Below are 26,670 nucleotides of genomic sequence, written 5' to 3'. Positions count from 1 at the left end.
AGAAACTAAAAATGACCCAAGTGAGGATATGAAAATGCTAAAAGAACTTTGACCTAATTAAATTTTCAGTTTCAGAAGAACAAATCAAGTACTTGAAATATGAAATAAAGAGATCTCGATAAATTATGTCATGGATGAAATGGAATGGAACCGAAATTGAGATAACCAAATAAAGTTAATATTGACAATGTCTTTGTGTATAATATAGCGCTATTGAAGAAGAATTAAACTCACTTTAAATAAGTATATTGGCCAAAGTCTAAGTCTATGATAACGAGGATCATGAGTCAAAGTCTATTAAAGAATGTAGACTAAGTGAGAATTGGCCAAAAATAAATATATTCAATTGAAGAAGAATTAAACTCACTTTACAAGTGACTCACTTTTGGACCTGTAGTCTGAACACCTCAAGGTGTGAAACTAATTGGATATAAATGAGTTTTTGTGAAAAAGAAAAATAAGAATGATATGAAGTCTGATTTATTGCTCAATGATTTTCACAAAGACCTAAGATAGATTTTGATAAAAACATATTCACCTGTAGTGGATTCAATCAATTTTTGATTAATTAGTCTTGTAACACATGAAGGACTTAATTTGAACATGATGGATGTAATGACATCTTATTTATATGGTTCACTTAATAGTGATATTTACATGAAACTTCCTGAAAGGTTCAATATACTAGAGGCACATAATTTTGGATCTCGAGAAAACTACTCCATCAAATTGAACAAATTTCTATATGGGTTGAAACAATCTGGACGCATGTGATATAATCACCACAGTGAATATTTACTAAATGATGGGTATACAAATAACTCAATTTGTCCTTGTGTTTTCATAAAATGATGTGGAAAAGTATTTGCAATAATAGTTGTCTATGTGGATGACATAAATATTATTGGAACTCCTGAAAAGCTTCCCAAAGCTATAAATTGCTTAAATAAAGAGTTTAAGATGAAGGACCTAGAAAAGGAAAAATATGTCTAGGTTTACAAATTGAGCATTTGGACAAAAGAATATTTGTACATCAAGAAGGCTATATAGAAAAGTGTTGAAATGATTCTATATGGACAAATGTCACATGTTGACTACTCCAATATGGTTGTTAGATCATTAAATGTGGAGAAAAATCTTTTTAGGCCTCGAGAAAAGGATGAAAATTGCTTGGTCCCGAAGTACCATATCTCAGTGTAATTGGAGTACTAATGCACCTTGCTAGTTATACACATCATGATATATCATTTGCGGTCAATCTATAAGTAAGATGGAATTATTCACCTACACGAAGAAATTGGAAAGCGGTCAAACATATACTTCATTATCTTAGAGATGCAGGTTACTTGTCAGATTCTCACAATGGTAGATCAGAAAGAGGTTATTTGTTTACATGTGATGGTACAACCATTTCATGGAGATCTATGAAACAAATCATGACAACAACTTCATAAAATCTCGCATAACTATTAGCACTACATGAAGTCACTTCGAAGAAGACATTTTAAGTAACTATTACAAAGAATATCGTCTCGCATATAAATGTATGCATGAGGGGGAGAAATAAATATTTTCTGCACTCTTTTTCCCTTTACCATGGTTTTGTCCGACTGGGTTTTTCTGGTAAGGTTTTTAACGAGGCAGTTCAAATTCAAAGGATATTGTACTCTTTTTCCTTAACTAGATTTTTTTCCCACTGGGTTTTTTCTAGTAAGGTTTTAATGAGGCATATCCTCAATGGACATCCAAGGGGGAGTGTTATGAATATTTATATTAGTGGATGTCCATCATTCTTCTTGTTTTTCATCTTCCTATTCCATATTTAATAAGTGAGATTTTCCATCTCCCTTAGGTCCTATAAATAGAGACTCACATTGCAATGTAAATGGCACTTAAAAGAAGATGATAATACAATATTACTTTTTCTCTTTTCTTTCTCTTATTCATCTCTCCTTCATCTCTATATTGTTTTGGTTAATTTCATAACAAAACTTAATAAATAACTAGTTTGCTATTGCACAACCTTTTTTTTATTATTATGATACATCTTCGAAACATATTATATATATATATATAAACATGTGATTATTATACTATATATTTTATAAAGAAAACATTTTAGGATGTTTGAGTTGGCCATATACAACTTTGCCCCTCTTTGAGTACTTTAAAAGGCAAAGATGATTGGTGGTCAAGGTAAAGGAATGTTGTTTGGAAAAGAAATTTTAAGACGGATATCTTATTAATGTTATTTTAATAGTTAAGCAAAACAAAATAAAAAAAAAAAAAAAAGAATATAAATGGTCCTAAGAACATAAAAAGTATTTTTTAGTTCAAGACAACTAAATGCTTACATGAATCATTTTCATACAAAATTTAGGAGAAACTCTTAATCTAATCTATCTCTGTGGCTTTTTAGTCACCACGTAATTTTTCAAAAATACCCTTTATTTTTAGAGGTGTATCATAGAACGCATCTTTTATTCTTCTTAAAGTTGAGTTGTTTCGTAGGTGCATTTACGGAATCTTTCCAGTTATGTACCTCCGGAACAATTTGATGTAAAACTCGCATCAGACTTTTCTACACCTTCGTTCTCACAGTTTTCATATTCTCTACTCTCTTAATCTTAAAAATCAATCTTCCACCAAACTTCATTGCTTTCTCTCGATTTCGGCAGGGAACATGCACTCCAACTTATTCAAAGCCCAATACAATCGGTAAGTTTTCGAGTTTCCGAGTTATTTTCGAATATTTCTCGTAATAGAGTTAGAATTCAATATTAAGTCTAGAAATCATTAGATAGTTTTAGAAACATAGTCTAGATACAATGTAGATATTTTTTATGTGTAAAACGGACGATCAAGCCACCAAAAATAGGATTTTCAATGGTTGGAACGGTAACATACGCCATTGTTGCGTTTTGCAGCTTTAGAACGTTTCGTAGGTGCATCTACATAACAATTAAACGTTAGGGTAGTTTTGTAGATGCAACTCTGAAACAAACCCAATTTTTTAGAATAGTGGGTGCTTTCGTAACTGTATCTACTGAAGCTTTTCACATTTGTATCTACAGAGTTAAAATTGAATTTTTGTTTTTTGTTTTTATAAGTTAATCATATCTAATTCAACTTTATTTGTAACACAATGCAGACATTATGGCTGACGAGACAAACCGATTTATATTTGAGAGGGTTGCACTGCTTGCCTCCGTGCGACGTGCACGGAGCCAGATAGTCTCACAAGTAGCCGAGACCTCTGTTCCAGTAGAGGCGACAGTTGAGGCCACGCTGCATACTACTCCGCAGCATAGTGGACACACGTCTTCCACTTCTACTTCTTCATCTCGGAGGCGTTGGGATGATGGTGAGGGTACTTCACATGTGCCCTCCACCCGTAGACGTTATTGGGATATTTTTGCTCTTCTTGTGCCACCTCCAGCTAATGATGCATCTCCTGTGCCACCTCCTAATGGTGATGGTTCTCCTGTGCCACCTCCTAATAGTGTTGACCCGTTGCATGAGGATGTTAATGCTTCTGAAGCTTACCCAGAGGGTCCCTCCGATTTATTCTTGTTGACAGGGTACACTGATCATATCGACAGACATGTCTGGAACAGAGAGGTAACATTGTTTAGACTTATTATTTATTTTTACCTCTTTAAAGAATATGTCTGCGCATCTTAAAATCACTCAAATTTGGTCAGTCTCCCATATTTTTCCTTAAAAATTGTGACATGTCGTGTTTTAAATGATATAACGTGAATATGTCTGCAAATGACGATATTCGGGGAATACCGAGTTCGATTCCTGGCAGAAACAACGCTTGGTCAGTGCACGTACCTCCGTAGCACGATCCGAATTAGTCGATCTACTATGTAGGTCGGAAACCGGTGCGAAAGCCAAAAAAAATAAAATAAATAAATAAATGATATAACATGCGAGTAAGATATAATGATGTAATATCACTTGGACCAGTAATCATTTAGATATCATTAGTTAAATTATAAAAATAAGTAAATTTTTAAATTAAAACGAAAGTTTTAAAAAGTTTTTTGCAATTTCTTTGATATTGATCATCTATATCAACATACTATATGTTAAGCTATTTAAAATATGTCATACCACTATTTTACTCCAAATATATTAGAGATGGACCAAAACTGAGTGATTTTTAAATATGAAGAATAATTTTGTGACCGTGTAAATATAAGATATCAAAAGTATAATTATGCTTTAACTAATACGAATAATATGAATTTATGATAAAATGATAAGTTGCTGATTTTCATATATTTTAAAATTTAAATTCACAGTATACTTTATAAACTACTAAAATTTCTATATTCTAAAGATTTAGATAGACAAATTAATTTATTCATAGAAAAATTTACTTAATACTCCAATAAATTTTCAAAAATACCAAATTTATCTTTACATATTTTTAACTAAATTACAATTTCTTTTTTCTATTTACTAAAGACTTTCAAGTAGAAACAATCTCACACCTCTGAACCAAAATATTTTATAAAAGACTTTTTGTATGTAACTAAACTAGTAACAAACCCGTGCGTTCGCACGGGTTCCGGTACGGGACGCGCATTTGTTTCACATATATATTTTTTAATAGAAAAAAATTAAATTAAAAGTAATTAACATTTTGTGGAAAAAAATAAGAACAATTAACATTAAATTGTGTCTAAAAAGAATAAGGAACAAAATTGAAATCACCAAAATTAAATTGTGTCTAAATAGCCTTTTGTAACTTCACGTTCCCGTTAATAATCAATATTTTGATCAGTAACTTCATGCTCCCATTAATATTTAATATTTTGCTCAGTAATCTCGTTCCCGTTAATTTCAAAATATTTTGATCAGTAACTTCATGTTTCCGTTAATATTCAATATTTTGATCAATAACTTCGTGTTCATATTAATATTAAATATTTTAGTCAGTAACTTCAAGTTCACGTTAATATTCAATATTGTGATCAGTAACTTCATGTTCCCGTTAATATTTAATATTGTGATCAGTAACTTCATGTTCCCGTTAATATTCAATATTTGAATCAGTAACTTCCGGTTCCCGTTAATATTTAATATTCTGATCAGTAACTTCATGTTCCCGTTAATATTCACTATTTTGATCAGTAACTTCATGTTCCCTTAATATTCAATATTTTAATCAGCAACTTTAGGTTCCCGTTAATATTCAATATTGTGATCAGTAACTTCATGTTCCCGTTAATATTCAATATTTTAATCAGTAACTTCAAGTTTCCGTTAATATTCAATATTGTGATCAGTAACTTCATGTCCCTGTTAATAAAAAATATTTTAATCAGTAACTTCAGGTTCCCGTTAATATTCAATATTGTGATCGGTAACTTCATGTTCCCGTTAATATTCAATATTATGATAAGTAACTTCATGTTCCCGTTAATATTCAATATATATATTGTGATAAGTAACTTCATGTTCTTGTTAATAAAAAATATTTTAATCAGTAACTTCAGGTTTCCATTAATATTCAATATTGTTCAGTTAGACGAATTTGGATACATAATTTATTTTAAATAAAAATGTTAAAAAAAAAAAGAAAAAAGTTAGATAATTAATTGATTATTTCGTATATAAAAATATTTAGATCAATAATAGATTTTCTCCCGTATACCATTTTTGGATTAAAAATATTTAATCATAAATACCATTTCTCGTATATAAAAATATTTAGATTAATAATGGATTTTTTTGTCCGTATATAAACTTCATTTTTGTTTATGTATCATTTACAAAAATATTTGGATCAATAGTAAATTTCGTATATGAAAATATTTAGATCAATAATAAATTTTTTCCCTTATACCATTTTTGAATAAAAAATATTTGGGTCATAAATACCATTTTTCGTAAATAATAGATTTATTTCCATATACAAATATTATTTTTGTTTAGGTATCATTTACAAAATTATTTGGATCAATATTAAATTTTCGTATATTAAAATATTTAGATCAATAATATATTTTTTTTCTTATAAAATTTTTGGATCAAAAATATTTGATCATAAATATCATTTATCGTACATAAAAATATTTAGATCAATAATAGATTTTTCCCCGTATACAAGCCTCATTTTTGTTTAGGTATCATTTACAAAAATATTTGAATCAATAGTAAATTTCGTATATAAAAATATTTAGGTCAATAGTAAATTATTTTCCCGTATACCATTATGGAATAAAAATATTTGGATCATAAATACCATTTTTCGTAAATAATAAATTTTTTTTCCATATACAAATATTATTTTTGTTTATGTGTCATTTACAAAAATATTTGGATCAATATCACATTTTCGTATATAAAAATATTTAGAAAATAATAGATTTTTTGGCCTATTTCATTTTTGGATAAAAAATATTTGAATCATAAATAACATTTTTCGTAAATAAAAATATTTAGATCAATAATAGATTTTTTTCTCGTATACAAACTTCATTTTTGTTTAGGTATCATTTACAAAAATATTTGGATCAATAGTAAATTTCGTATATAAAAATATTTAGATCAATAGTAGTTTTTTTTTTGTATATCATTTTTAATTAAAAAAATATTTAGATCATAAATACCAATTTTCGTAAGTAATATAATTTTTCCGTATACAAATATTATTTTTATTTAGGTATCATTTACAAAAATATTTGGATCAATATTAAATTTTCGTATATAAAAATATTTAGATCAATAATAGATTTTTTGAATAAATTTTTCCTGTATATCATTTTTGACTAAAAAATATTTCGATCATGAATATCATTTTTCGTATATAAAAAATATATATATCAATAATAAAATATTTTTTGTGGAAGAAAGAAGTGAGAAAGTGATGAAAGATAAAAAAAATAGAGAATTGAGAGAGATTTGATAAGTGTAATAAAATATAAGAGTTGTATTATTTTAATAATAAAATTAAGAACTTTTTGTGCAAAGACCAAAAAACCACAATTTTAATGTGGTGGCAAAAAGCTAAATAAGGGTGTTTTTGACTTTTCCACAACCATTAATTTTCTTATATTATAGATGAACCGGAACAGTTTCAGCAAGAAATCTGATTTTGAATGAAAAGACTTTTGGAAGACTTGAAAAAAGAGTTCTGGTTAACATACAATTTTTATGATAAAGCAGAACACTTAACAAAACAGAAACTGACACCTCTCTAGGCGCATTTCGTGGAAGAGGTACCAACCTAGGATGTGACACAATAATACCACTCCAAGTATCCATCACTTGTCTCAAATGAAGTGGTGACCTCTGTTGTCGGACGGAACACGACAATAAGGCTCTAATGTAACAAATTCACTCAACATCAATATCATCATCGGTGTAATCAGGAGGTGGGATGGAGTATACTGCTTGTATCCAAACTGATGTATACATCTGTCAGGCAAGTATAGAACTACTGTGTCACCCCACTTTCGAACCCCCTGTACAAACATATCTCGTCATAATGGAGACATGCTCTATGATCCTTGAATGGGTGCCAAATGACGTATGCAGGTGTCAGCTCGTCCAAAATAGGTCTCAACTCATCCACCTTGAGGACTCCTTGCTTGTACGACCATCGCATAGATCTAAGAAGTCCAAAATTATCAGCTGGTTTCCGATTCTCCCCTCGTTTTCAATTGTTGGAAAATACTCATGAATCCAACATTTGTTACAAAATTAAAATGTTAATAAATTAAAATAACTTAAAATGAATTAAAATAAATTAAAATAAATACCTGCAGTAGAGTGGGATATCCACCGAGTTGCTTCCAACTGAACATGGATGCATCTCCAGGGTATCTGTAGAAGGTAACCAATGAAGCTGCTCCCCAACTTTAACCCCCAAGACTCTCCAAGTCCCTAAATAACAACGGATATCGGGTCTCGACAAGTGTTAGAGTCTTATCAGCAAAATTGGTGCAACGCACCAACAACATCATATATGTTCTGGTCTCATATGCCCACCTAGAAGCAGTTCGATGCTCTATAAATAACCACTCTAACTTATAATAAGCACTCCTGCAACTACGGACATGTCCTGATACATTTCTTGGTGACACTCCTAAGTAGTCAGCAGCAACTTCTTCAGTGACATGTTCAGGGCTTCAAAACACACCCCTGATGGGCAGGTGAAGCAAACAAGTGACGTCATCTAGAGTAATATTCATTTCACCAAATGGCAATTGAAATGAAGATGTCTCTAGATGCCATCTTTCTACGAATGTGGATACCAGGTTTGGGTCTATCTTTGTAAAACCGGATCTCTGAAGTGAAGATAAATCAGAGTTATACATCCAAACCTCCATCTCTGATGGAAGAGCAACGAGAACCATCTGTGTAAGCATCATCCCATGTCCAGCAACTTTTAACTCTTTCTTCGAACCTCTCTCCTGAAAACAAATTAAAATACACATAATATAAAATACAATTAAAAATTTAAAAAAATATTTCAATATAAAACACATTTTTTTACTTACCTCACCGAACCATAAATGTCATACTTTACCAGAAGAGACGTATCGTACGACCCTCCTGAAAAGCCAACTAGTTGTGGAGCGGATGCAGGTGCACCAATATGCTCTTCCTCTGCTGCCAACATCGGTGGAACGCCTCGTCCTAAACTGCTATCTGGAATCCTACCGCCCTGCCTCGTGTTGGCACCAGTGCAAAAATAACAATAAAAAGCAAAATTTGAAAAATAATCCAAACCGAGACACATCACATAAGTGCTCCGCATAGCAAAAAATCAAAGCAAATGAAACACTTCGCAAAAGCGTTCCGGTACTAAATATCACAAACAGAAAGAGTTTTCAAAAGTGTTCCGACTCATGGCACAAAAATCGAAAGACTGGGGAAATGTGTTCTGGTTTTAAGGAATCAAGACCGAAAGACTCACTTTGTATGTTCAGGTGTGTAAATTCTGAACCGGAAGAGTAGTGAAAAGTGTTTCAATAAACTCTGAATCGAAAGAGTAGGGAAAAATGTTCCAATAAATTGGAGATTTTGGAGACTCTCTCGGAATAGTCTGAGGAAAGGTGAAAAAGTGAATTTCTTTTTAAATTAATATCTATTTATATAAGGGCATTTTCCTCCATAAAAATTTGATGTCGGTGTGTATGGTTAATTAATGGGGTATACAGTACATTTTTCTTATTCATATTTTTTAAGAAAACATTCAACATGATCCAAAGTTTCCGGGGAACTAAGGGCTGAAATGAAAGCCCACAGAACTGTTTTACAGCATTCAGCAATCTTATGCGATCGCCATTTCTCAGAAAGTAATGGTTATTTTACACACTTTATTCTTTGCTCATTTCACACTTCTCTACTCCTTTCCCATTTCCCTTTTCATATGATCTCACATATTTCCCATCTTTCCATAAAAAGCAGGAAAGCGTGGTCCCACAACAAATTTAGAAAATAGACCAGATCTATTTTCAAAGCATGTTGCTTTTCTTAATAACTTTAAGATACCCTACCAACCTCATGTTTCTAGAAAACAGTTATTCTTGACAGAACAGAAAATTCACAAATTCATATTCCACCAACACAACCTACTAAAATAACCAAAATTAATGAATTGTCTTAATTATAAACCGGAGACCATGTAATTTACATTTATCAGTAAATATTTTCAATTTCTATAGTGAAAGGAAGAGAAAAATTGAGGGGTTTCCTCAAAAGAATCTTGGACAAGCATGAAAAGAAGGGAAAAAAAAATGAAACTATGGCTAATGTTGTCAGAATCTCTAATGGCTAGTGACTACACTTACACTACCCTCAGAATCTCTAATGAATTTTAAAAAATCAATTTTCAGTGATTTCGACTATTTGAGGGAAGCAAATGGAATAGCACCAGCAATTACATTAGCATAACCTAAGGTTAGTATTCGGACCGATGCGTTAGATCTTATAAGGATCAAGATCTAACATATAACTGCGCAGACTCGGTTAATAAACTTATCAAAGAAAAGGTGATGAAGTTTTATTCTTCCTCTGGAGGTAGATTTAGATCAGGCAGCAGGAATGGTAATGCTCGGTTATTATTCTCTCGATGAATCTCTCGTTGCACAGATGACGAAGCACCCTCTGTAATGACAACTGATTCCTTCTCTTGGAGTGTCTGAGGTTGGACTGATTTAGATGATGAAGCACCCTCTGTAATGACAACTGATTTCTTCTCTTGGACTGTCTGAGTCTGGACAAATTTAGACGATGAAGCATCCTCTGCAACGACAATTGACTTCTTCTCTTGAACTGTCTGAGGCCGGACTAATTTAGATGATGAACCACGGTTTGTGTCCGCAACCCGCGGTGTATCGAGAACAGCTTTTCCAGACACCAGAGTGATTCTGGTTGTTTCTGTGTTCTTTTGTGACACCAGAGAAATTCTGGCTGTTTCTGTGTTCTTTTGTGACACCAAATCAAGCTGTTACAACAAATCAAAGACATGATTAGATACACATACCCCAATACAAATAGTCATTAATTAAACATAAGTATTAACTTTGGTAGTATATAACAAAAGTGCAACTTAATTTTGAAAATACAAAGGTCTTATATAAAGGGTAGAAGTAGAAGAACAAGAAGCTATCACCTTCATTTTCTTTAAGCTTTCATTGTTAGCCCTTTGCTTCTCAACATTGAGATGCATGGATGCCACTTTCTGCTCAAAACAAAAAACACTAAGTAAGAAATATATCTCCAAGCAAGAGGGTCTGTATCTATACGCTATATATACGCGCGTGTGATGCTAAAAACACAGAAAATAAGGAAGGAAACCAGAACAAGTAAAAATCGTACATCTTTCAAATTTACCCTTTCTTTCAGAAGCAACCTCTCTTCCTCAAGTAGTTCAGGTAGCGACTGCAACAAAGCATTAAGACATTAAGCATGTAACTGAAAACAGGACAGGGCATTTTGACTCAAGAATATGATAAAATTATCAAAAACAAAAGATGTCCAAATAGATAAACAGGGATTCAAAGAAAATTCTCTATTTACCCTTTTCTTTCTAAGCCTTTTGCTGCCACTGGCTTCACATTGATCCTCAACCTGCAAGATACAAAAAAATTAGACACATAAATCAGAACATATCCATATTCAATTATTCATCACATGAAGGCACAAGTTTTGAAAGTAATGGTACTCAACCAACCATCAATTATAAATGTAATAATGTAAGAGAATACTATTACTATCTACTACTAGTATAGTACTACCCCACCACACAAGTATCTGTCTTCAGAACACAGTCCTCAACGTACCATATTCTATCCCAATGTTACATAATTGAACCCTACTCTCTAATATTCCGTACTATATATATCACGTAAATCTCACTAACCTTATAACATGTCATGATTTCTAAGATAAATAACATCACCTATTTTTTTGGCACACACTCTTATGTCCCACTTGATTATTTAATATTCTCACCTAATGAAAAACAAAAAAGTACTACCTTTTTCATTTTTACTCGGAATAAAAATTAATTTGGCCGCAACCGCAAAAAAGCGCCGACCAAACAACATACTCCCATTCACCGCAACGACCGTAATCAGTGTCGGAACAGTTTTAACTACTTAAAATCTTGTATATGCCCAGTTATAGGGGAGTTATTAATTATACTAAAAAAAGTGACGTGGACCTTACAACAATCGCAAAAGACCATCTTATCCTTTGGAATAAAGCTAACTGAAAATCCGAATTAAAAGTTGTTATCAAGCTAAGCTGTCATTCAAACGAACTGAAGAAAAAAAAAGGATAAAATTGTAATTAATTTACTAACTGATTAATCTCTTTACTTTGTCGTAGCTTCTTTTTTTAGTTCCTGTCAGAGAATGAATGAAACAAAAAAACTAGAACATGAACGCGTCCGCACGGAGAAGTACAGTGAGGGAGACCACAGTGGATTATATACTCCCCAATCTTATTACGCAAGCACTAAAAAAGTACACACAACCACAACTTGTGCGTGGACACTACGATTTTACGAAAATACCCTTAGCAATAGTTCGCCGCTTAAGCAGTTATGACAGATGCATCTAACAAAATTTATGCAATTAAAAACATTTGTTTCTCAAACAAAAAAATATATTTTTTTTTGTTTTTTTTTGCAATTACTGTTATTTAAAAATATTCTGGCAAAATAGAAAATTCAAAAAAATAAAAAGATAAAATAGTCAAAACTTATTAACTTAATAAAACAGTAAATAAATAGATTGAAGAGCTTCAAAAAGACAAAATTATTCTCAGAAGGGCGTTTTCGGTAATTTCAGACTAATGCGGCGAGAAAAAAACGAACAAGAATCGTGAGTTGCAAATCTAATGGAAATTAACTGAAGGCACCCACGGTGGTTCTGATAATCGAAGACGACGGAAAGCACCGATCTGTTACCAGAATGACGAAACTAACCTCACGGACAAAATCGTAAATATAAATGATCAGATGGCATTTAAAAACTCAAAACTGTCAGAGTCAGATGAGAAAGAAACCAGAAAAGAGAGAGTTTCTTAACTTGTTCGTTTCGTTTTCGTTCAAACAAAAAAAAAAAGAACCGGTAAAAGTTAGACCGGGTTTAAAAAAAAAGAATGAAAATCGCAATCGAACCTTAGATCTTGAAGTGTGAAGCGGTTTGGTGAGACGGCTGGATTCTTCGTTCCCGTCGGCGGCACTAGCGGAAGTGGCGGCGCTCCAGGAGAGAGGCGTGGTGGGACTTGCTCTCGTCGAATCGGTTTTCATCTTCCGAGTGCGGGACTTTGAACGGCGTTGACGGACGGTCCAGTGAAGATTAAGAGGTGGAGATGAGAGTGAAGAAGAAGATGATGGTGTCTTCATGGTGAGAAGGAAGTTGGCGACTAGGTTGACGTCAGCCATGGCCGTTTCGACCCAGGTATCGTTATCATCGTCGAATTGGCACATAGCTCTTAGAGAGATGATGATGATGGTGAGAGTGTTGCGAAGATGAAGGAATGAAGAGAGAAAGAGAGAGAGGAAAAGTTTGTGTTGTTGTTGTGTTGTGAATTGTGAGAATGAATGAATGTGTGTAATAAATTAGAGAGAAGAGTGAGAAGAGAGGGTTTATATATGGTTGAGGATTTGTTGTTGACAAACAAACCTAAAGGATGGGTTATGGTTATCGATGCTTCGTGTGGACCCCCACACATACATAGATACATATATACATACACACTCTTTTCTTTAACGTGGCATTCCATCTACTCTCCTTTCTTCTTTTCCAATCCATGAATTCTTCAATAAATAATGTATTAAAAAATATTTTTTATTTTTATTATGAAATTAACTGTATTTATTTGTAATTTTTTAAAAAAATATTTTATTAATTTTCTTGTGTAGTAATATAAAGAATATATAAAACTAAAAAAAGTGTGGGAATAAATTAATCTAGAATAAGTTTTACTTTTTGTGTGTTTTTTTTGGTTGTTTTTGTGAGAATGATAAATGCAGAAGTGTTTTGTAAAATTGAAAAAAAAATTGGTTGTACTTTGACATTTTTGTTTCTCTGTAGTAATATTGACTTTATTTTTCAAAAAGTTATGAATATTAAATGCAGAAGTGTTTTGCAAAATTGAAAAAAAGTTGGAACTTTAAATTTTTATTTAATATTGATATCTTGTGGAAAATAAAGTTAAATTATTTTGAAATTATGAAATATAAAAATGATTTTTTTTTAAATATTGATTTATAAGTAATAGTATATTGTAGAAAAAATTTATTTGAATTATTTTTAGAATAAAAATATAAAAATATTTTTTTAAAGAAATTGTTAATTTATAAATTTTAATATATTTTACAAGAAAATACAAATAAAAATTAATGTCAAAAATAAAAAACTCACATTCATCTAATTCAAATAGCATATCCATTTGAAGTACATCACTAGTTAAAGTATAAAAAAGGTTTAATTTATATATAGAGTCAATTAATTACAATTATTGAATTATTAAAAAATATTTACATTTGTTGTAAATAGAAAAATAAAAATACTTCTACTATTCTAAAATAATTTTTCTTTTTTGTAAGAAAATATATATGTTAAAATAATTAATTTTTTTTTAATTGTTACATTAATAATACTTTTATGATTTGTCAAAGATTGAATTCTTAATCTCCAATTCCTTTAATATTTAATTTAAGAAAACAATATGAATCACATCTTTTTTAATTATATCATCTCATTAATATCACTTATGTAACACCCCTTTTATACCCCAAAATAAATAAGCATATAATCAGAGAATAAGCATGCATATAACAAAAGGGCGTCACATCGATGTTTTCAAAAACTAAAAGCCTTTAAAAACCGACAGCATTTACTTACAATATACAATACACCTGGTCATTTCAAATAACACTTCTCAATTAATCATATTTTATCCAAAATATGCATTCACAGCGGAAACTACTAAATACTCATGTGTTTCATAAAATGATTCATGTCCCATACCATGATCAAGTCTCAATAATCATATCAACATAAATTAAAACATAATTCAGAATATTTGGCTTAAGAGCCTATCAAACAACAAGTAGTAACATAACAGGTTCTCAAATCAAATGTAATACATAACTGAATACAAACATGAGTTCAAATAACTAGTCTACCCAGTGTTACATGACCAGATCATCGACTCACTACCTAATCTCCAAATAACTCAAAAGAAACTCCGACTAAGATCACACGCGAGCTACTAACTCCAGAACTTGCATGTCGCCAAACGAGGCAACATTAAAACAGAAGGGTGAGAATACGAATCATTATGAAGAAAGTATAATAAGATATAATGGTTAGATCAACAATTATAGGAATCTATCACACCTTGCTAATCATGTAAAATAATACTATTCCATATATTCACATATATTAAGCATTCAACAAGTATAAAAGTGTGATATTCCAATTTCAATACGATATTTTCCAACTATGCACATAACTATAATTATCACATATTCACACATTAAACCAAGTATGTATCCAAACATCACCCATTTCAATTATCAAGCTCATACACGTATCACAACAACATCAATTTCACATATTCAATTATCACATAACTCTAATATGACTCAATGTAAGATATGTGACACTATGCATGTGGTACCTCAATGTGAACCCAAAGTTTCACCGCTTTCCGATTCAATATCTAGAATCCAAGCCACGCTTCCGATCCAAACAAGATCAAAGCCACCACGTATGTTTCCAATTAAGGATCAACGTATTCTACGTCTGTTTCCATTCAAGGATCACCGTCTATTACCATGTGAACCCACAGTTTCACCGCTTCCACAATAAAGCCGACTATGCCATGAATGAATGTACAATTACCAACAAACTATGCAATTAAGATTATCTCATCAATCTTAACTTACGCATATAAAAAATAATTCAACTCTAGGAATTATATATCAAATTATACACAACATTCACAACACATAGATATCATTCATATATAAAGGCAAATAATCAAATACGATTTAGAAAATCCAATTAACACTAGTAACCATACTATCTCATGTTAATTCACATTTGCCAAACATATATGAATACACACATTTCGCAATGAATCAACTAATCACTAGGATTCATGTCATACGACTACCCATATAGAACACTCGCAAAACGACATAATTTTCATATCAATATTGTATTCGCAATATAAATATTCAAGCCAAAATACAAATTCGGTCCATTTCACAAAATACCTCAATTTACCAATAAACCGAATAATCGATCCAAGTCCGAACATAATCCTATCAAATCGGCTCAATGCAATTAATACAACTATTAATCATCAATTATCACCTACTACCAACAAAACTATTTTTATTGAAAAGAATGTCCCACTAGCTTTCTAACGCTTCAAACGGTACTCAAAACGGATTCACAGTTTGAACGTTATGAATTTGTAAAGTTTTTAACGAGAATATAAACACCGACATCATAAACTGACAACTCTAAACATGTCAGAGTTACGGAAAACAATTTAAAAGTACAACTTTTAAATAACTCAAAACAACTCTGACAACTCTATCGGAATTGAAAATAATTTTAAATTAACTCGTTAATCTAATAGTTTATCTCTAATTCCAAAATTCCTAAAATATTATAAATATTTTTAATTTATTACTATTTATTAATATTAATACTAATACTAATAAAACATTATAAACTTAAAAAATAGATTTTTAGTTTAACATATATGCTGCTATTGTTTGTTTAGCGAAACTGGTTCAAGAGTTAACTTCTATATACCTGTTATAAACTATACAGTATGTACATATATTGGTAACTTGAAAACTGATTTTTCTAACTCAATTATACAATACGGTTCAAATACAGTATATATCATAAGGAAACAACTTGCTTATATATAAAAATGACGATACAGTATGACAATTGTATTATATATTAAGAAGAACATGGCTATGCAGAAACAGTATATGTATAAAATAACGATGTCATACATATGCTTCAAATATATATACTATATGCACGAAATTAACACCAATAAAATTAGTGAAAAATCAACTTCTCATAAAACACAATTGCTCATTATATTTAAGGATTGCTCATCAAAACCTAACAATCACAAAACCATAAAAATTTAGGGGTTTCAACCTAAACATGTCAAAACCTAAAATTGAAGAGCAAAATCTCTAAATCATGTTAATCTACCCATTGACCCAATCATACTAACCCATAATAATAAGGATTCTCCCCCTTACCTCTTCAATTCTTGAAAACCCTAGCTCCCTCTTTTGCTCCTCTTTTGCTTCTCTTCCCCTCTTTCTCTACTCTTGCCAAAGAACAAATGAAAATGATTTTTCTCTTCTCCAACCCTTACTATCTTTATTCTTATTGGGCTTAACTCATCTAATTCCACATTCTAACTAACTAGGCCCAATTCGATAAAATAGAATAGTCCAATAAATAATATGCTCCAAAAAATAATATTATTATCCTTAATATTATTTTTCGATTAATCCAATTAAATCTGACTTTATCTCAAATAAGTGAAATCCAATAATAATATTATTTCTAATATTATTTTTCCAATGTACTCCACTTTATTAATTTCTTCGATTAACCGAATAAAACTCAACTTTACTTAATAATCCGAACACGTTTCTCAATAACACCAACGATCCAATTAATTATCAAACTTCGTCCAAATTAAGTAAATAAATCCTTATTTAATTTAATTAGTCAGTTAATTAAATTCGGGCTGTTACAACTCTTGCCCACTTAAAATATTTTTGTCCTCGAAAATTATCTCAAACGAACAACTCCGGATATGAATCTTTCATCTCACTCTCAAGCTCCCAAGTCACATTACCACTAACCGGTCCACCCCAAACGAATTTGACCAAAACGATCTCTTTACCACTAAGCTTCTTCATCTTTTCTTAAATCATCTTAATCTTATTCGTAGACTGTCGAACTAACTCGGGTCCAACCACAACACTCTCTCCAAACCTCAAAGATATTCAAACGACTAAACAGTCCTCTCCGGTTGACCATCAGTTCGCGGATGATATACCGAACTCAAAACGTAGCTTAGTACCTAAAGCATCTTGCAAACCTCCCCCAAATCTCAAAGTGAATCTTGGATCTCTATCCGCAACAATGCTCGACGGAATACCATGCAAACATACAATCCTCTCGATGTACAACTTAGCAAGTCTCTCCATCGAATAATCCATCCTCACTGGAATAAAATAAGCGCATCTCGTCAACTTTTCCACAATGACTCACATCACTTCACAAATACTCGATGTTCTCAGCAACTTGAAAATAGATAACTGTTGTACCAATGAAACGGTTCCTGACAAATCCAATTCAATTACACACTTCCTCTATATCCCTCTTCATACTTTGCTACTAAACATTTTCCTCAAATATTGATACATTTTAGTAGCATCATGACGTACTCAAACCTTCACGATGTCCTTCTTCCAAAATTATCTTTCTCAAATCCGAAACATTAGGAATACAACTCGATCACAACACCTCATGACACTATTCTCGTCCATCCGAAAGTTATTACCTTTTTCTTGATTAAATCAATGTCCTCTTGTCAACCAGTTGTAAATCCAATTTCTGACCCTCTCGAATCTCATCTAGAATGTCTCACGTAAGCTTCGACATACCAAACTTAACACATGAAGACGTCGCTTCATAAACCAAACTCAAGTCTCTAAATTGTTTCAATAATTCCAATTCTCGAATCCTCAACATAGACTTATGCAATGATTTCCTATTAAATGCATTGGCTACAACATTCGCTTTTCCAGGATGGTAGTTCAACCAAAATTATAATCCTTAAAAAGTCTACTCTTCTTGTTTACTTCATATTCAACTCTTGTAGTCACTACACACCTCAAATCTCGATCCAAACAATAATGCCTCTTAAGTTTCAAAACAACCCATCGGCAGATGACATCCATTCATACATCGAATAATTCCTTTCACGAATTCTCAGATACCTTGAAGCATAAGCCACCACTTGTCGATTATGCATCAATACACTTCAGCTCAAAATCACAAACCTAAAGAAACCCTTTTCCTTTAACCAAAGCTCACATTCAGAAAACTTCACATTTAACCCCTTCCCTTTCAACATTGACAACCCAATCCTTAATGTTCAGCATGTTCCTTGTCACTCTTAGAATCAAAACATCCTCAAAACATTACCTCATAGAACCTTATTTTCTTCTTACTCGACAAAACAGGCGCGACTTTATGACTATACACTCAGACAATTGAACCTCTTCTCATATAACTCATCAACTTGACCCTTCAACTTCTTCCTAGTCGTTTTACACACTACCAAATTAGTAAGACAAGTCTATCTCGTCCAATACGATCTCGTCTCCTATCAACAATAGATTAAGGGTGATCAAGTCCTCAATTTGTCAATAGACAGTCGACAATCATAATGAAACATAAACCTGCATTACTAAACTACAATATCGTCCCTTCAGAACTTGTACTAAATCAATTCCAAAATATCTACCAAAGATGCTCAACGGATAATTCAACACACAAAGAAGTAGGACAAAACTCATAGCAAGTGTATCAATAACCATACTTCTACGTATACAGATAAAGCAAGATCCAAACTCGTAGCATAATCCAAAGAAATGAAAGAATGCATCGCATCATTATCAATAATAAAGCACGTACCTTAGATTAGCTCATCCTTAGCAATGGTCTCAGCACCAGACAACGCAATCACTTTCCCTTCTGCTCGCTCCTTCTTTGACTTGTCACACATGGCACAATTGTGTCCTTGCTCACCACAACTGTAGCAAATCCTACTCGAACCAACTCCACAATCAACCGTTTTATGACCCGTATCGCCACACCTGTAGCACTTAATCGAAGTAGAATCTCCTCCCCCACTTGGCTTCTTGCTAAAACTAGATTGTTTCCTCACGTCATCATACGGTTTCCCATGGAATTGTCCTCCTTCTCGTTTCAACTTTAGAAACTCCACTTCTTTCTTTCCACGCACATCATCTGGAAAATAGTTTCCCAAAAATGCATCATAAAAAAGAGTCCAAGTAACTTCAATACCTTCTCTTTCAAATCTACGCACAGTATTACTCCACAAATCCTCAGCTCCTTTCGTCAGCATGTGAGTACCAAACCGTACCTTCTGTACATCAGTACAACTCATAACTTGAAAGATCTTCTCCATTTCTCTCATCAATGCTTGGGCTTTGTCCGGTCCATACTTTCCTTCAAAGATCGGCGGATTGCACCTTCGAAAGTCTTCAAAAGCACGTAACTCATCCTGTCCTCCATTACCTGCACTCTCGTGCGGCGCTTGTCCAATGACACCAATCCACCTCGTTACTGCTCCGACATTAATGTCACCATTCCTTCCTGCAACCATCGTCCTAAACAGCCAAACAACCAGACAAACAGTATTGATCGTGTCAGATACACGAATCAAATACAACATGATTAGAAAACATTAACGACTATTGACCAACTGGTCAACGAGGCTCTGATACCACTAATGTAACACCCCTTTTATACCCCAAAAATAAATAAGCATATAATCAGAGAATAAGCATGCATATAACAAAAGGGCGTCACATCGATGTTTTCAAAAACTAAAAGCCTTTAAAAACCGACAGCATTTACTTACAATATACAATACACCTGGTCATTTCAAATAACACTTCTCAATTAATCATATTTTATCCAAAATATGCATTCACAGCGGAAACTACTAAATACTCATGTGTTTCATAAAATGATCCATGTCCCATACCATGATCAAGTCTCAATAATCATATCAACATAAATTAAAACATAATTCAGAATATTTGGCTTAAGAGCCTATCAAACAACAAGTAGTAACATAACAGGTTCTCAAATTAAACGTAATACATAACTGAATACAAACATGAGTTCAAATAACTAGTCTACCCAGTGTTACATGACCAGATCATCGACTCACTACCTAATCTCCAAATAACTCATAAGAAACTCCGACTAAGATCACACGCGAGCTTCTAACTCCAGAACCTGCATGTCGCCAAACGAGGCAACATTAAAACAGAAGGGTGAGAATACGAATCATTATGAAGAAAGTATAATAAGATATAATGGTTAGATCAACAATTATAGGAATCTATCACACCTTGCTAATCATGTAAAATAATACTATTCCATATATTCACATATATTAAGCATTCAACAAGTATAAAAGTGTGATATTCCAATTTCAATACGATATTTTCCAACTATGCACATAACTATAATTATCACATATTCACACATTAAACCAAGTATGTATCCAAACATCACCCATTTCAATTATCAAGCTCATACACGTATCACAACAACATCAATTTCACATATTCAATTATCACATAACTCTAATGTGACTCAATGTAAGATATGTGACACTATGCATGTGGTACCTCAATGTGAACCCAGAGTTTCACCGCTTTCCGATTCAATATCTAGAATCCAAGCCACGCTTCCGATCCAGACAAGATCAAAGCCACCACGTATGTTTCCAATTAAGGATCAACGTATTCTACGTCTGTTTCCATTCAAGGATCACCGTCTATTACCATGTGAACCCACAGTTTCACCGCTTCCACAATAAAGCCGACTATGCCATGAATGAATGTACAATTACCAACCAACTATGCAATTAAGATTATCTCATCAATCTTAACTTACGCATATAAAAAATAATTCAACTCTATGAATTATATATCAAATTATACACAACATTCACAATACATAGATATCATTCATATATAAAGGCAAATAATCAAATACGATTTAGAAAATCCAATTAACACTAGTAACCATACTATCTCATGTTAATTCACATTTACCAAACATATATGAATACACACATTTCGCAATGAATCAACTAATCACTAGGATTCATGTCATACGACTACCCATATAGAACACTCGCAAAACGACATAATTTTCATATCAATATTGTATTCGCAATATAAATATTCAAGCCAAAATACAAATTCGGTCCATTTCACAAAATACCTCAATTTACCAATAAACCAAATAATCGATCCAAGTCCGAACATAATCCAATCAAATCGGCTCAATGCAATTAATACAACTATTAATCATCAATTATCACCTACTACCAACAAAACTATTTTTATTGAAAAGAATGTCCCACTAGCTTTCTAACGCTTCAAACGGTACTCAAAACAGATTCACAGTTTGAACGTTATGAATTTGTAAAGTTTTTAACGAGAATATAAACACCGACATCATAAACTGACAACTCTAAACATGTCAGAGTTACGGAAAACAATTTAAAAGTACAACTCTTAAATAACTCAAAACAACTCTGACAACTCTATCGGAATTGAAAATAATTTTAAATTAACTCATTAATCTAATAGTTTATCTCTAATTCCAAAATTCCTAAAATATTATAAATATTTTTAATTTATTACTATTTATTAATATTAATACTAATACTAATAAAACATTATAAACTTAAAAAATAGATTTTTAGTTTAACATATATGCTGCTATTGTTTGTTTAGCGAAACTGGTTCAAGAGTTAACTTCTATATACCTGTTATAAACTATACAGTATGTACATATATTGGTAACTTGAAAACTGATTTTTCTAACTCAATTATACAATACGGTTCAAATGCAGTATATATCATAAGGAAACAACTTGCTTATATATAAAAATGACGATACAGTATGACAATTGTATTATATATTAAGAAGAACATGGCTATGCAGAAACAGTATATGTATAAAATAACGATGTCATACATATGCTTCAAATATATATACTATATGCACGAAATTAACACCAATAAAATTAGTGAAAAATCAACTTCTCATAAAACACAATTGCTCATTATATTTAAGGATTGCTCATCAAAACCTAACAATCACAAAACCATAAAAATTTAGGGGTTTCAACCTAAACATGTCAAAACCTAAAATTGAAGAGCAAAATCTCTAAATCATGTTAATCTACCCATTGACCCAATCATACTAACCCATAATAATAAGGATTTTCCCCCTTACCTCTTCAATTCTTGAAAACCCTAGCTCCCTCTTTTGCTCCTCTTTTGCTTCTTTTCCCCTCTTTCTCTACTCTTGCCAAAGAACAAATGAAAATGATTTTTCTCTTCTCCAACCCTTACTATCTTTATTCTTATTGGGTTTAACTCATCTAATTCCACATTCTAACTAATTAGGCCCAATTCGATAAAATAGAATAGTCCAATAAATAATATGCTCCAAAAAATAATATTATTATCCTTAATATTATTTTCCGATTAATCCAATTAAATATGACTTTATCTCAAATAAGTGAAATCCAATAATAATATTATTTCTAATTTTTCCAACGTACTCCCTATTAATTTCTTCGATTAACCGAATAAAACTCAATTTTACTTAATAATTCGAACACGTTTCTCAATAACACCGACGATCCAATTAATTATCAAACTTCGTCCAAATTAAGTAAATAAATCCTTATTTAATTTAATTAGTCAGTTAATTAAATTCGAGCTGTTACAACTTACATCCCTTTTTATTTAATATTTCTTTGCTTATATTTATAATAAAAGTGAAAATACTATTTTAGTAAATATGTCATTTTCTTTTCTATTCATACAACTTTCTTAATTTTTTTAATTTGATACACTTGTTTGCTTTGGAATAGAGAAAGTAGTAAGAAGAGTTTCTCGTATATTCTCTCATGTAGATGTTTTTCATTTGTTTTAAATGTAGTTTATATAGTTTTCCATAAATTATTATTTTTAAGTGGGAGGTAAGACTACAACCAAATATGTATATATAAAAAAAAATGATAACTAAGTCTAAAGTCTAAATTCTTTGGAGAAGATTTGAATTTTTTTTATAAGCTAGAAGATTTGAATCTAAGAAAAGGCAATCATAATCTATTTTTTTACTTAGTATTGTCTAATCATCAATGGCATAGAATAAGAAAACATTATGAATTATATTAGCAACAAAAAATTGCACAACTATTATCTTCTTTTTATATGTGTGAAATGAAGTGTTAAAATAATTCTCGAGCAAGCATGTCATCTATTTTTAAGTTGTCAAGTCACCAAGTTAGGGTTGATATTTGTAAAAGCCTTAGCAACTATGGATGTGTTTGTTTCCACCCAAAGCCTAGATCACCCTTTGTACTTTACAATTTTTATTGCCCTTAAAACACTGCAAAAATCAAATAATAGAGAATTCTCCCACGGTAAAGGTTCGGTAAAATATAACAAAAATATATCATGATTATCTATGAAGATGCCTCTACAAATCGCATAAGAGAGGTTGGAAGAGTAACTCCTATCAATATTTCATTTAGTCCACCATAAGAAAGGTGGGTCCCAGGTAACTTCTTTAATTGTTGGGGCATTTAGAGGATGAATTGGAGTATTGAGTGTCTTGAGAATGATAAACTCCTTCATGAAATTCGTGAAGGTTAGATTAGTCTTGATATCAATTAACTTGACTTGTGTCATTACTTAAGAGTAAATGGAGTTAAAAGTGCCCATTTTATTGTTGAATTAGACCATATTCTTAGTCGTCCATATTGCATGATAAGAAATATGATGGCTTATTTTAAAATGAGGGCTTGTTGTGGAGATGAACCTTTTAGTATAGAAATTCCAAAGGTCATCTAAAGAATTGAAGTGAAGGTTTGTTTTAATTGTTTTGTTTAATCAAATCCACGTTGTGACAACAATAAAACAAGTGAAGAACAAATGGTTGCTAGATTTGGAATTCATTTTACATAAGCGGTAAATAGAGGCCATTGAACAACCTCTCACTTGTAGTAATTCATTAGTAGGCATCTTATTGTGCAGTAATATTCAGACAAAGAATAATTTAGATGGAGGTATGTCATCCGCCTAGACTACTTTAGCCCAAACTAGCTTTCAAGAATCATGATTCTTAAACCTATAAGCCTCTTTGAGAGATAATTCCCTCGTAGCCTATGTAGACCAAATCATCGGATCATTGGTTCTGTCAATGTTCAAGGATATTTGATTGACTATGTTCTCTAATAAGGGAAAAAAATCAAGCCAGGCCAAAAGGAATGGCTACATGTTCTCATGAATGGAGTCGACGACTTTTCAATTGAAATTAATGACATGATTCGTGGACAGGTTAACAAAGTTTATGAGTGGCTCCCCACACCATGATTCCTTCCAAAATTTTATCCTAGAACCATCTCTAAGGAGCCAAGAAGCATTGTTTTGTATGTTATTATACTCTGCCTTTATCCCATACCAGATGAATGAAAAATGTAACGGTCGTTGATGCCATTCGACCTCATCACCCAATCCCTGACCAGAAAAGCCCAATTCTCATTTGAGGTTTGTAGCTCGCAACCCAACTTAAGATTCACAACTTCATTGAGGAAAAAGAGTGATCTCAACCTTAAACTACCTATGCCTTTTGGCTTACACAAGTTTTTGCTTGTGCTACCTATATTTGTTAATTGAACACAACATCGGTGATTTCTTCCACAAATGGATTTGAAGTGAGCAGAATGTTCATGTTGTCATTTAATAAAACATGAATAGTCTCATCAATAGTGGAGAAGTCTTGATTTGTAACTACACAAGAAAAATTGTTAGTGGAATAAGAGATTGCATGCCCGGGAATATTTGTAGGTTTAGTGATGATATTGGTTCCATCCTTTAGCATAGTGATCATGTTTCTAAAAGTTTTGATCTTGGTCGTTCTATGAAAGAATGAAGTGTTCATATCTCTATAATTTGGTAAGAGATAGATATAAGATGGGGATCAATGAGCTTGTTACAAAAACACCACAAGTTTAGAGACAAACCAGGTATAAAGTTCATTTAAAACAACTTTAGGCCAAAAAAATCAAGAAAACTTGAAGAGAAGTTGCTAAAATTTATCCATGGTTCTGCTGCAAAGTAAAAAATCAAACTTATGGATAAAAATAAGAGACTTGAGTGTCAATCTTGTTGGGACACTGGCTAATCCTATAACATTCCAAAAAAGACACTTCATGAATAAGGTTTAAAGGCATCATCTCTTGATTTAATTTCACACACACTTCTTGACCTTGCCTTTTGTCTACATTTATTTCTTTTAGAGACTTGCGTGGGTGGAGTAGTTTTTGGTTTTGAAACTGGTTTAAGGGTGAGACACGACTAAAGTATACATAAAGGTTCCATTGTTGGACTGTGTGTAGAGTGGATGATTAGACAGAGTCATTGTTGAAGACGATGAATAGTGTTAGGTCAAGTATTTTCCATATCATTTATGATACACATCAAGGGACCGTATAATTTATATGCTGTATTATAATAGTTATACAAGTAAGAGACAACTGTAAATAAAGGCGGGCATTGATAAAGAAGAATTTTTATTTGTTTTTGTTGTTTTAGTAAGTGAAATAAAAATGAGACTATATTGAGTTTTTTATGTTCTAATATTATTTTTTTTGAAAAAAAAAAGATGATACACTGACAATGTAAATTAATTTTACACTGTCAACTAATGACGACTATGTATTACATTAAATCAGATTGAAAATTTTAAATTATTTATATGACATTAATATATTTTCATTACATGACAGTATAATTTTTTTTTACACTTTCACTTCATCTCTATTAAATTCAACTTTTTTTATTTTAAAAAAAACGGTGAAAATTTAAAGCGAGAATATTTGCAAAATTAAAAAAAAAAACTTGGTATTTATAATTTTATTTGATATTTATATATCTCATATACAAAATAAATTTAAATTTAAACTTATTTTAAATAATTGAATATAAAAATAAATAACTTAACATAAATGATGGACTTTGACAAAATTCTGTAGTAAGAAAATTATAAAAAATAAATACTCCACTTGTCATATAAAATTGACATGTTTGTCTCAACATAATTAATTCATTTTTTTCGTGCAGAAGGAGGCAGTGGCGAAGCCAGAAAAGTTATAAAGCCGGGGCAAAAATTTAAATACCACAAATTTATTGTATATAATATATAGCCTTACAATAGGGTGTTAAATAAAATCACGAGGTAAATTTCCTTTTTGAGA

The 26,670-nt window shown here is 31.7% G+C and overlaps 1 protein-coding gene across 1 annotated transcript; it reads right to left on the bottom strand.

Moving 5' to 3' along the window:
• Positions 1-9,600: 9,600 nt before the first annotated feature.
• Positions 9,601-13,161, bottom strand: LOC131601132 (uncharacterized). The gene is made up of 5 exons (XM_058872883.1): positions 12,659-13,161; positions 11,050-11,100; positions 10,849-10,911; positions 10,643-10,711; positions 9,601-10,474 (listed from the first exon to the last, which is right to left on the bottom strand). Exons 1-5 carry the CDS (start codon positions 12,968-12,970, stop codon positions 10,031-10,033), a joined length of 939 nt encoding a protein of 312 aa, XP_058728866.1. The 5' UTR covers positions 12,971-13,161; the 3' UTR covers positions 9,601-10,030.
• Positions 13,162-26,670: the final 13,509 nt, after the last annotated feature.

Source organism: Vicia villosa, linkage group LG5 (genome assembly GCF_029867415.1).
Source record: "Vicia villosa cultivar HV-30 ecotype Madison, WI linkage group LG5, Vvil1.0, whole genome shotgun sequence".
NCBI classification, from domain to species: Eukaryota; Viridiplantae; Streptophyta; class Magnoliopsida; order Fabales; family Fabaceae; genus Vicia; species Vicia villosa.
Note: the sequence above shows the minus strand (reverse complement) of the source record. Positions and strands in the feature narration are given on the sequence as shown.